General features: G+C 39.8%; 1 protein-coding gene across 1 annotated transcript in view; it reads left to right on the forward strand.

Annotated features, from left to right (window-relative positions):
* The window catches only part of LOC117246661 (uncharacterized), a 43,849-nt gene that overhangs the window by 24,497 nt on the left and 6,678 nt on the right, over positions 1–12,674 (forward strand). The window contains exons 24-28 of the mRNA XM_078163156.1: positions 8,360–8,523; positions 8,641–8,819; positions 8,979–9,053; positions 9,151–9,404; positions 9,743–9,862. Of these exons, the coding sequence (XP_078019282.1) occupies positions 8,360–8,523; positions 8,641–8,819; positions 8,979–9,053; positions 9,151–9,404; positions 9,743–9,862 (792 nt within the window). The remainder of the gene's footprint in view (positions 1–8,359; positions 8,524–8,640; positions 8,820–8,978; positions 9,054–9,150; positions 9,405–9,742; positions 9,863–12,674) is intronic.

Genomic DNA, 12,674 nt, shown 5'->3' on the forward strand with positions numbered 1-12,674 from the left:
CTGATCATTTATGTCTGTTTAATATATATATTATATTACATTTTGTTCTTTGCTAGTCACATGTCATTAGCTTTAGCATGTTTATGTTGCATAAATTAGCCTAGCAACTAGTGGACTGTTTTTTCCTCTGATCATAGCTCAACAAATCATATGTAACGTTAGTGGCTGCGTTTGCCAGATATAGTTAAGAAGATCTTATACCTAAGAGCTTCTTAAGAATTCTTAAGTCTACTGTGAAAGAAAAAACGCGTTTCCCAGATTCGCATTTAGCTTAAGATCTTTCACTAAGGAGTTGTAAGATCGAGCTGACCCACTCTTAACAGTCTTCCTAGCGACCAAACGCTGACAGATTTAGCCGCGTCAGGCACATTAATATTTCACTAAGCAAGGAGACGTTAAAACAGTGCGCACCGTATATATTTTATACTTCAGATTTATATTGTTTAGCATTAATTGGTGACAGAAAAGAACGAATTTCATTCTGCAGGGAAACACGTGTCCTTACTGTGCATATGACAATAAACACTTTGAATCTTGAATCTATATGTTTTATGAAGACCGTGTGTGAGCGCAAAGCTGTGGCACAAGTTATGCACCGAAATGTTTTTTTTGCTATTAAGAGTTTATTATTTTACAACAAGGCAACATACATACAAATCACACATACAGTACAGGCCAAAAGTTTGGACACACCTTCTCGTTCAATGCGTTTTCTTTATTTTCATGACTATTTACATTGTAGATTCTCACTGAAGGCATCAAAACTATGAATGAACACATGTGGAGTTATGTACTTAACAAAAAAAAAGGTGAAATAACTGAAAACATGTTTTATATTCTAGTTTCTTCAAAATAGCCACCCTTTGCTCTGATTACTGCTTTGCACACTCTTGGCATTCTCTCCATGAGCTTTAAGAGGTAGTCACCTGGAATGGTTTTCCTATGAACTATGAACTATGAACTCCACATGTGTTCATTCATAGTTTTGATGCCTTCAGTGAGAATCTACAATGTAAATAGTCATGAAAATAAAGAAAATGCATTGAATGAGAAGGTGTGTCCAACTTTTGGCCTGTACTGTACATACATACAGGACAAAACATACAACGAGAGGAGGGAGAAAAAAAAAAGGGGGGGGGGGGGGGGGTTGCAAGAGTGTCATGCAGTGTTCATATAAAAGAGAAGAAAGACATACAAATCAATTCATAAGGTTGTTGTAGACAATGTCCCAGTGATCTTCCATACTTTTATCAAAGTCTTTTAGCAAGCACGCTGCCCGTTCCATATTCAGGAGATCTAAAAATTCTCCAAGCCATGACTCTCTGGTGAAACAACCTGGTTTGCGAACTTTCCAATTCATAAGGATGAGTCTTTTAATTGTGAGACAGCCCAGAGACCAAAGCCGGTCCACTGTGGCTCCTAGAGTGTTGACTGGTCTTTTACCAAGGAGGCAGGTTATTGGACAGATAGGAAACTTGACCTTGAAAGGTGATGACATATATGATATAGCGTCTAGCCAGAGAGATTTAACTGCTGGACAGTCCCACAGTAGATGGAGCAGAGTCCCTCGAGAGCCACAGTTGTGCCAGCATGAATCTTGGGATTCCTTATTCATTTTGGATAATTTAGCAGGGGTGATGTAAGCTCTGCATAAAATCTTGTACTGTATAATTCTAAATCTCACACATTTCGAAGTATACAATGCAGATCTCCAGATATCATTCCACTGGGAAGGTGTTAACGATATGCACCGAAATGTGGCGGAAGACAAAATAATTATAAGACGAAAAATGAGTATGAGCAATAACAAGTGTGTTCCTGTATGTGCTGTGCACATCAGGCACACAGATAAAATGAATCATCATGACTGTATCATAATCATAGACTGTATAAATAATGGACATAGTCACCGTGACGTCACCCATCCGTTTCTGAAGAGTGGATTTGAAGCTCAAAATACTCGGCTATGGACGTCGCCATCTTGGCAGTGCCTGACTCCGCCCAACTCCCGGATAATCAAAAATGGGCAAAGAGGCGGGCCAAAGGAAGCCTGGTTGCCTAAACACGCCCACCTCGCTCGACGCTGCTAAGTTAGCTAAGGCTAACAAGCTAGGCTAAGAAGCTACGAGGCTAACAAGTTACGCTTCTTTGGCAAGCCCTGTGGTGTCAGCTTGGTGCCGCTTGGTGCCAGCTCCTTCACGAAACTTGAGGTAAGTTGAGTCTCCCTGAAACTAACATTATACAACAAATCTTGAAACAATGATTCAGCTGTTATTCAGATTACACAATCTTAAAAAACGCTTCAACATTTTTAAATATAGAACGCTAACGTTAATTATGGTAACGTGACATTGATAAAAGTCGAAGGGGACTGAAATGTATCTGTAACGTTAACGTTACTGTTATCAACAGCGCAATGCGAGATTATCATCTAGGAAATGATAAAGAAATGTAGAAATTGTGAAAGAAAAGCAGTGTTATAGTTGTTACAAGATGTTAATTTCTTTCAGTACATCACCGGTGTTGAGGTCATGGCCACTTGTTAACGTTACGTCTCCACCACACCTGCTACACACAGCAGAAACTGTAAGTACCAGTTTTGGCTACTTGACTTTAGACAGCTAATATTACATCTTCCAAGGACAAAAAGAAAGCATTTAAAAGACTGTCATCTACATTTTGAGGTGTTGCTCCCTGTTTTATTTTATCCTACAGATGTGACATAATAGTATTGTCAACAAAAAGAAGTGATTCACCCTTTATAGTTAACTTTCTGTTTTTAATTACCTAAAGCATTTATTACACTCATTTTACTTTCATATGCACAGTGTGGATCATTGGTGACAGCTATGTCCAGCGTGGTGTCCAGAGAGCTGCAGAGACTTTGGGAAGCACCCTCAGCATGCCAGGCGTCCGTGTCTGCTGGTTTGGCTGGGGTGGCCTGCAGTGGAGAGGCCTTTTCTCCTTCTTTTCCCACTTCCTGCGAGGAAGAGCAGCACCAGATGTCCTCTTCATCCACTGTGGCGGCAGTGACATGGGGAAGGTCAGCAGTGTCAAGCTGATCAGCATGATGAAGGAGGACCTGCACCAGCTTCACCTCCAGCATCCTGGCATTAAGATAATATTTTCTTCATTGGCCCAAAGGTGCAGGTGGGAGGCTGGTGGCAATCCAGCAAAGATTGATAAGGCCAGGAAATGTGTTTACAGTGTTATGGCTACATTTGTTCATAGTTTAAATGGTGCCATAATTGAGCACCCTCACATCAGACACATTCATCTCACACCTAGGAGAATTTATATGTTTTTAAGTAAATTAGTTAATTGTCTTAAAGACCACCTCCAAACGCAGTGAACTGCTTACTGTTGTCACTGCTTTTGAATTTGGCCTTTAGGACACATTTTGTTAGGCCTGAACATAGCCCAGGCTGTTATGGCTAATGTTGAGTTTTTGATATTCATCTATAACTTGTTTAAAGTTTCAATAAATTCTATTCATATTTGAACTCCTTTTGTCTTTGTTACTGACTGAATGTTGTATTTCACAATCAAATCTGACTGTCAATTGAAAGGACAAACAAAGCATACACTATAGATAAAACATTAAGCATTAATGTTTAACATTGTCACTGACAAAAAATTAAGCAGTCCATTTCTGTGTGGGCCTGATTATTTTAACTTTGTACTTGAAGATAACTAAGCACCTTACACCCAGCAGCAGAGCCTGAGAAGATTTTGAAGAGTAACCTTTGTTTGCTGCTCTTTTAGAAGTCTAGTTTTAACACAGAAGAATGAGACTGGATAAAAGGGCTCAAAGTGAAAAACAAAGAATTAGCTGGACACAATAGTTTTGAAGCCCCCAAGGAGGTATCACTTGTTGCTATGTTGCCAACTCTGAGAGGGTCTTCCTCAGGCAAAGGTATTGTGACATTTTTATAGTGAGGCAAACAGAAAGATAATCAGCCAATTATGTGTTACGTTTTTTTAGCCTCACTATATAAGCCTCAATACCGAGCAATACCCACAGAACCTTCTCATATGTCACAACGTCACAAATAAATAATACCTCCTATGGGACTTAATTAATAACTATTATATTTTGTTAATGGTTTAAATCATCACTATATTTCCAATCATCACAGGAAACTGATGAATGACAGCTTTCAAAAAATTAGCTTTTACTCTAAAGTAAATTTTGTCTGATCCATTTTATATAGTAAAAGTTATAAAAATTACACCAACAGTTTAACAAAATTAAGTCAAAGCTTGCATTTATGAAAACATCCATATTAAAAGGTTACAAAAAGTACATATGAAATAAATGAAAAGATTTATAACTAATTATAAAACCTATGAATTAGGACCCAGTGTCATAATTTGCAAAATCTTAATTTCTTGTGAAACAACCTCTTTACTGTGGAGTAAATATCACATTGGTCGAGGCGTTGTAACTTTCCTCAAGTGTCCTACATGAGAGAAAGATGACAGGTTAAAAACACAGGTAGAAAACATTGACACCAGCCTGTCTTGGTTAAAAGCCCACTCACCACCAAAATGATCTTATTGCTGAGCAAGTGGCTGTCATTCATAAAATAGTTTTGTGTTTAAGCTCTGTAGATATTTGACTTTATATCTGCATGTGATTTTAAATTTAACTGTACTATCAAGACGAGTGGAGTATGAATGAACAGTATGCAATTCATCCACATTAAAATAACTGTTGCTATCAAAAGGAAACTGAACTGTTATCAAAGCTCACTGCCACTGTGGAATCATGCTATGTCCGGCTGTCTCATTATGAGAATATTTCATTCCATTGGTTCTTCACAGACTGTGTGTGGGGGAAAAAGGTAGTAATTCTCACTTTGATAAAGGGTCTTTGCATAAAAGGCACTAAAATGTTAAAGTTGGTAAATACATGTCATGTTCCTTGATTGATAAAATCTTCATTTGGCCTTTTGCATCATGGGAACACTAGACTGCACTGGTGTGTCAGTAATTTCACCTTATCAGTAATAGTACAGAGCAAGCTGTGCCCTAATCGAGTACTTAGTAATGTATGATAATTAGTAATTTATGTAATCCATTTAAATGTATTATGGACAATAATTCATCATTTTAAACTAATAAGTTTCTTGACTCTTTGTGAGGTACTGTATAAAAAAAGGTGGCTTTATCCTGGAGTCAGTGCTGAAGTGATGACTCTCAAAGTGTTCACTGCACAGACAGGAAGTCTTGAGTGTCCACTGGTCCAGTCTCTCTGGGTCACCTAGAGAAAAACTTTACACAGACAAATAGATATTAAAAGTAATATATGTGTTAGGTTACCTACTTCACAGACACTTTTACATGCAAACAATACAACTTAAATTACTTCAATGTTCAACAGATCATAATCAATTTATTTTAGCAAAACAAAAAGGTGGTGGCCATCAGTCCTCATATTCTGTCTGTGCATTATCTATTGGGCCTATATCACAGGCCTACAGGCCTATATCATACACTAGTCTTCTTAATATTTTATATGTGACAGTCAAATGTCACATTAGTTTTTTTTAATTACGTTACACACCTTATTGTAATTTCACACAGTTCGCCACTTTTTAATTTACATAACGTTACACAAGTATAGCCTTAATGTTACGTTAACGTTACACTGCTCATATAACAACGTTGACATTGCATCATGTTAGCTAACTAACGTGGTGGACCTTTATTTTCAAACCTCACACAGCCTCAGCCTTTTGTTCAAAATATTCTCTCCCTAAATGCCTAAATCCTAACACTTCTCTATCAGGCTCTGACTTCGATGCATCCCCGGACTGGCGTCTTGCTCGAAGGCTAACCGTTAGCTGGCTGGTTAGCTAGTTAACGAGCTAAGCTTGTGTTGTATTATCTGTGGCTCTAACTTGATGTGGATGTTGCTGCTGTGATACAGGTCGCACTTGAAAATGAGACCTCTGGTATCAACGTGATTTTACATGTATTAAATAAAGGCTTAATAATATAATAAGCTGACAAGCTAGGTGGTGACCGCAGACACCGATACACGCTGCTGACAAGATAGGTGGTGACCGTAGTGACCGCAGACACCGATACACACTGCTGACAAGCTAGGTGGTGACCGTAGTGACCGCAGACACCGATACCCGCTAATTAGTGCTAACATATAAACATAAATAAAATAATACTAGAATTTCTGAATTTCACTTACCGAAAAACCTGGAGCACAGACTTCTTGGATGGTCTGTTGGTATAATTAATCGAACAACAAGCCATATTACTCCAATATTTGCCTGAAAAAATATCCAAAAGGCACAAACATGGCTGAGAGGACAGGTTCAATGCCTTGGACATGGACACGAATTGGCTGAGATGACGCCGAGCAGACGGCCGAGTCTGAGCTCAGCTCTGCCGAGCTCCGCGCAGCAGAGCCAGTGGCTAGTTAGCATGCTAGTTAGCCACCCGTGATGGTGCGACCTGTCACTCAAAGTGACCACGCCCTTAATTATGCGAAATTTCAAACATTAATAACATTTAAACGGAAGAGTTAGACAAAAATTCACCCCCCCCACAGTTGTCATAAAAGGGGAAATTAACTATAGAGACCAAAACCATTTTTTGTACCAGGCTGTAAACATGTTTATTTCTGCTCTAAAGTTGGGCATTTTAACATGGGGGTCTATGGGAATTGACTCACTTCCGGAGCCAGCCTCAAGTGGACAGTCAGTGAACTGCAGTTTTTGCCACTTCCACATTGGTCTCACTCATCTCCCCCGGAGGTTGGGGCTTGATCATAATTTGTCCGCACATATCCCACATCTGCATGCACATATGAGATAGTTTACAGCACCCAAAAAAATGCGTCAGGGCACAACAGAAACACATCCACCCTCCAAACCTGCGTGCGTTAGGTAGCAGTGCTATGTGTGAGTTATGGCTGATTAATCAATCAATTCAATCAATCAGTTTTATTTATAAAGCCCAATATTACAAATCACAATTTGCCTCACAGGGCTTTACAGCATACAACAATTATCTATAACATTACGTTATAAACGACCGTGGACCTCTCGCTCGCCCCCCCCCCCCCCCGACCCGTCAGGCCACACTGCCCGCGGAAGCGCTGCGAATAGCCTTGAAGCGCCTCGAAGCGAAGCCAGTTTCCTTTCGGCGCCCATGTTAACCGATTGTGTCATCCACACTGGCTGCGCTGCGCAGCTCCGTGGCCACTCCCACCTCCCACTCGCAAAGAGGACAGCTGCGGTGGTGTTTTTTTTTTTTTTTTCTCCACAATCAAATATCAATTTTGACATTCGAAGCTCTTTTTTTTTTTTTTAAAATTCGAATTTAAATTCTAATTTAGAATATTCGTTGACAGCCCTAGTTGTGGTACAATATGTTGAAAGTATATATTAATATCTGATAGTATACATATGTGACCACACTTTAAGTGGTGGGTGATCGATTTGCCTGACATTGATTGATTTAGTTTTAGCACCGCGGCAGTGGTCAGCTTTAAGACCTAGGCATTAAGAAGGCATTGGGGAAACACTTTTATCTTAGCGACCCTTCTTAGCTAAGACGTTCTTAACTGTGCTCTTAAGTCTTAAGATCAATCTTAACTGGGAAACCTGGCCATTATTTTTGTCACTCACTGTTGGTTTAAGTCACTGTATGTTTGGACAGAACAGTTTATTTGAATTTCTGCCTGCGTGCAGGTTTTTTCATCTGAACATTGTTAAAACAGAGCAGCTAATGTCGCTGTAGTGAGAAGTTAGCAGGATGAGATGCTGTCCAGGCAGCCACGTCAGATCTTATCTAATAACAGCATTGTTTACATACAGCATGTCCTTTGTCTCTTACCCATTTTTCCTCCATAATTGAAAATATTTCCACACTGCTGAGTTATTCCAGATTTAATACTGATATCCTCATCGTCTTCCTCCTGCTCGCCATCTGCCTGCTGCTGTTTGATGGTGACACAGAATTTCAAAATAAAGGTGTATCCTAAACATGATGGTTTGGATTGATGTTTTCAGTTTGCATCAATGATACTTGATGATTGAATATATTGATCCAGATCAATGGATAATTACACACACACACACACACACAATACATATATAGTTTAATAAAAAAAACTTTAAAATGAATTAGATGCCTTGAGTAAAGTCCTTGAAAATAAAAAGATAGTGCTTGATAAAGCAGGTGAAAGACTTTAAGTTTCATCTTCATCTAATTAATATGTTTAGAGTGATGAGTTGTGTTGTGACTTTAAGTCTTAACATTTAAAATATAGAGGGTAAAAAATAATTTTTGAAAATCTCAACTCAGTGTCCACTTCCTCCGATTATTTCAGGAGGAGGAGCAACGGAGCAGTAGCAGCAGCAGTGTTTTCCACACCGCCATGGAGGAGCTGAAGAAGGAGAGCCAAGCAGCGCTGGAGAGATCGGCTCAGAAATCCCAACAGATCCAAGATCTGCAGAGAGAGAAGAACCAGCTGGAGGAAGCTATGATGCACAGGTAGACAGAAGGAGTCATCAATACTGATATCAGTCACGTTTTATTAATATACAACAGAACTGAGCAGCTCATTTACTATCAGTACATACTTCATATCATCCACACTTCATCCTGCAGTGAGAGCAGGTGTATTGAGCTCAGCGAGGAGTTAGCCAATCAGAAAGCGGCTTTCACCTGTCAGCTCCAGAGCCTGAGGGCGGAGCTTGAGTCTGAGAGCGGAGCTCTACGAGGGAGACTGGAGGAGATGGAGAAATCAGAGGAGGAGAGGAGGAGGAACCAGGAGAGAGAGAAAGAAGGTGAGAACATGAATCTCAATCCACAAAAATATATTCAGTGGTTTTCTAGGGTTATATCCTGAACATGAATCAAACGACGAGCAGCAGAGCAGAACCACTGTTCATGATGAATGTTTTTATGTCTGTGTGTGTGTGTGTGTGTGTGTGTGTGTGTGTCAGAGCTGCATCAAGTCGTGTCGGAGAAGGAGGACCTCATAGAAGAATGTCACAGACAGACGGAGGCTCTGAGAAAAGGTACCTTCATCCTCTTCATCACCTGAAACAGTGGAGGACATTTCATTAATGATCTGATCAGAAGATCAAGCTGAACTCTTTGATTCCTCTCCATCAGAGCTGGAGCGTCTGAAGGAGGACCTGCAGAGGAGGGAGGAGGAGGAGGAGAAGGAGAACAGGGAGGCAGAGAAGAGGACGGTGCCAGTGGTGGAGGAGCTTAAGGAGGAGATCCAGAGACTCCAGGAGAGGAGGGAGAGGCAGCAGGAGGAGGAGGACGGGAGGGGCAGGGAGTTTGAGGCTGTGAGGAGAGAGATGGAGAGACTACAAAGACTGAAGGAGGAGAGAGATAACAGCCTGCAGGGAAACAGAGAGGTGAGTGTGTTTTATACCTCATGAAACAAACTGTTATAACGTTCCCTAAAACACCCTGCAGGTGGGGTGACATCCAATCACAGCACAGGCTGCAACTGTCACTTATTTTAATCATCAATAAATCCGCCAACATCCATCACAGTCTCCCAAAACACAAGCTGATGTCATCAAATGGCTTTTTTTGTCTGTCAGAAATATTTTAATTCACTGAGGTATGAAACAGAAAAACATTTTAGAGACTGAGCTGATAAATAAAACATTAACTGATAATCAGCTAATGATCAATAGATTGTTACTGAAACTATCCTGTGTGTGTCTGTGTGCGCGCATGTGTGAAGAGGTGTGTGCGTGTCCTTTCAGAGCAGGACTTTCAAATGTCTCCTGTGAGGTCCAACATGGCTGACAGGAAGAAGACCCCCAAAACAACAGGAAGGAAGAGAAAGAGTTGCGAGGTGCAGGTAGGTGAAAACGAGGATGTTTTCACAAAGCGTGGATGTTTTTCCATTGTGAGGACATTTTTAGATAAAGTGTGGACATTTTTATATTAGGTCTTTACATTGTGAGGACGTTTTTATTGTTGGGACTAGTGCTGCACGATTAATCTAATCGCAATTGCGATGTCAGGCTGTGCGATTACATAACCGCATAAAAGGCTGCGATTTGCGATTTAATGTAAATAAATGTTAACGTGTGTGCCTGTGAACGTGACTGCCTCTCCAGGGGGTATTCCATCAACGTAACTAAGAATATCCAGACTAAGGTGCAATCTTGAAGTTTGACTAAACTCCAACTCCCAATCTAGCTCCAACCTGTTCCATCAAGTGAAATCAGCTGGCTCCAATTGACACTAATTCAAGCCTCACCTGTTAAGCCTCAACTCATGCACGCGCCCAGGGAAAAAAAAAAAGCCCACACTAGTCAAGTGCCGAACATGTTGCAAAATGTCAAAAAGCAAAGGAAAGGAGCGAGTGGAGGCTTTTTCTACGGCGGAGCAAACGCTCCTTATGGAAGTGTATGAGGACTATAAGGACATGATTAAGAAATAGGCAATACATAGTTTACAATACATAGTTTACATAGGAATCAGTAGTTACAGTAATCCAGCCTTGAGGTAACAAAAGCGTGGACCAATTTTTCTGCATCTTTTCGGGTCAGGATAGGCCTAATTTTCGCAATATTACGCAGATGAAAAAATGCAGTCCGTGAGGTTTGCTTTAAATGAGAATTAAAAGACAAATCTTGATCAAATATTACTCCGAGGTTTCTTACGGTAGTGCTAGAGGCCAGAGCAATGCCATCTGGAGAAACTATGTCATCAGATAAAGAGTCTCTGAGTTGTTTGGGGCCAAGAACAATAACTTCAGTTTTGTCTGAATTTAACATCAGGAAATTGGTGCTCATCCAATTTTTTATGTCTTTAAGGCAGTTATGGAGTTTAGTTAATTGATTACTTTCTTCTGGCTTCATCGATAAATACAACTGTGTATCATCCGCATAACAATGGAAATTTATAGAGTGATTTCTAATGATGTTATCTAAAGGAAGCATATATAGAGTAAATAGGATTGGTCCGAGCACAGAACCTTGCGGAACTCCAAAACAAACTTTGGTACGTAAGGATGATTCATTACGAACGTCAACAAATTGAAAACGATCAGATAAATAAGATTTAAATTAGTGACAGACTATTTATCACATTTATCTACTGATTCCTATGTAAAGTTCAGATGATGCATTTAATCAAACTATTTTATGTCAATCATCACATTTATCACATAATTGATTGTAGATTATGACATTTCTGAAATAATCATTTTATAGGAAATAATCACATTACATTTATCTATTGATTGTAGAAAATGACATTTAGCAAATCCATCAGTTCAGTGGAGATGAGGAAAACTATTAAGTGAATGCAGGTGAGAGTGAATCAATTATCTATTTCTCATCATTTGGGAGTCAACTGTAAGCTCTGTTCCCTATTATATCAAAATAAGGAAAATCCCCTTAAATGTATGGCATGTGCTATAGGATGAGGAACAGACAGACCACAATGGTGTGTGTCCCATTTTAATGTGGTTGCTTTGTGTCATGATTAATTCATAAATATAAAAGATAACCATATGTTAATGTGAACAAATCAAGCCCTATGCATGATGTATGGTGATGCTAGAAATAATCAAAATGAATAGAAAAAACACCTTTTTACCTCTCTGTAAACAGTTGCCTTACTTAGCCTCTCAGCATCACCAACACTATACAGGAATGTACCGCTAGCAAAGAACTTCAGTGCAATACAGACTGACTGCACAGTGGTCAGAGACTGGCTGCAGCGTGTGACCTTTATAGTGTGTGGTTCCAGCAAACTGCATAGATACACTATGCTCTGCCTGCTGAACCGGTACCTCTCCACAGATAGGAGTCTGTCTGTATCAATGGGTTGGTCCTGTCCTGGAAGACCCTTGGGGCTGGTTGTGGTTGGAAGGCTCTGGACAATGTGGGCCTCCTCATCAACAGGATCCTCGATGAAGGGTCATGCCATTATTTCCTGATTTACTCTGTCTTGCTCTGTCTCTGTCTCTCTCTGGGTGTGTCCCTCTCCTTCTCTGGCCGGTGTCAGCTGACCTTAATTGGCTGTGAATTTGCTAGCCAATTGGAAACAGAGTGGGGTGGGGATGGGGGGCAATCACATATTCATGTACAATCTTTTTTTTAATGCCTCAGTTTCATTTTATTATAGTTTTGTTTTTATTAAATTGATTTTGGCTTTACTGTTGTGATTTTTTTTTTTTTAATTATCTTATTTTTTTATTAAATTTTAATTTGTTTTTTAATAGTTAATTTTTTATTAATTATGTTATATATTTTATGATCTACATATTATTTTATCATCACATGACAGTTGTGAGTGTGTAAAGCACTGGCAGAACTATCTTTTAGGTGTCTGTTCTTGTCTATTGAACATTTGTTGATCATAGATGGAGCTAATCCTCACCTTAATCCTGCTACACACCAGGATTGCCCGGCAGCATAAGTTACCATGGTTACTAGGCTGGGATTCAGGTTAACCACCTTGATGGAACGGAGTTGTGGCTCAGTTTGATGGAACGGAAACCAGAGTTTCGCTCCATGTGTCAGGCTTAGCCAGAACCATGGTTTCCATGGTTACCGATGTGAGGCTAATCTTAGCCACTTTGATGGAACAGAACTCTGGCTCACATTAGCCAGACTTGGCCATTTAAGCCTGGATTTGCCTTTAGCCTGCTTGAT

Source organism: Epinephelus lanceolatus, chromosome 21, assembly GCF_041903045.1.
Source record: "Epinephelus lanceolatus isolate andai-2023 chromosome 21, ASM4190304v1, whole genome shotgun sequence".
Lineage (NCBI taxonomy): Eukaryota > Metazoa > Chordata > Actinopteri > Perciformes > Serranidae > Epinephelus > Epinephelus lanceolatus.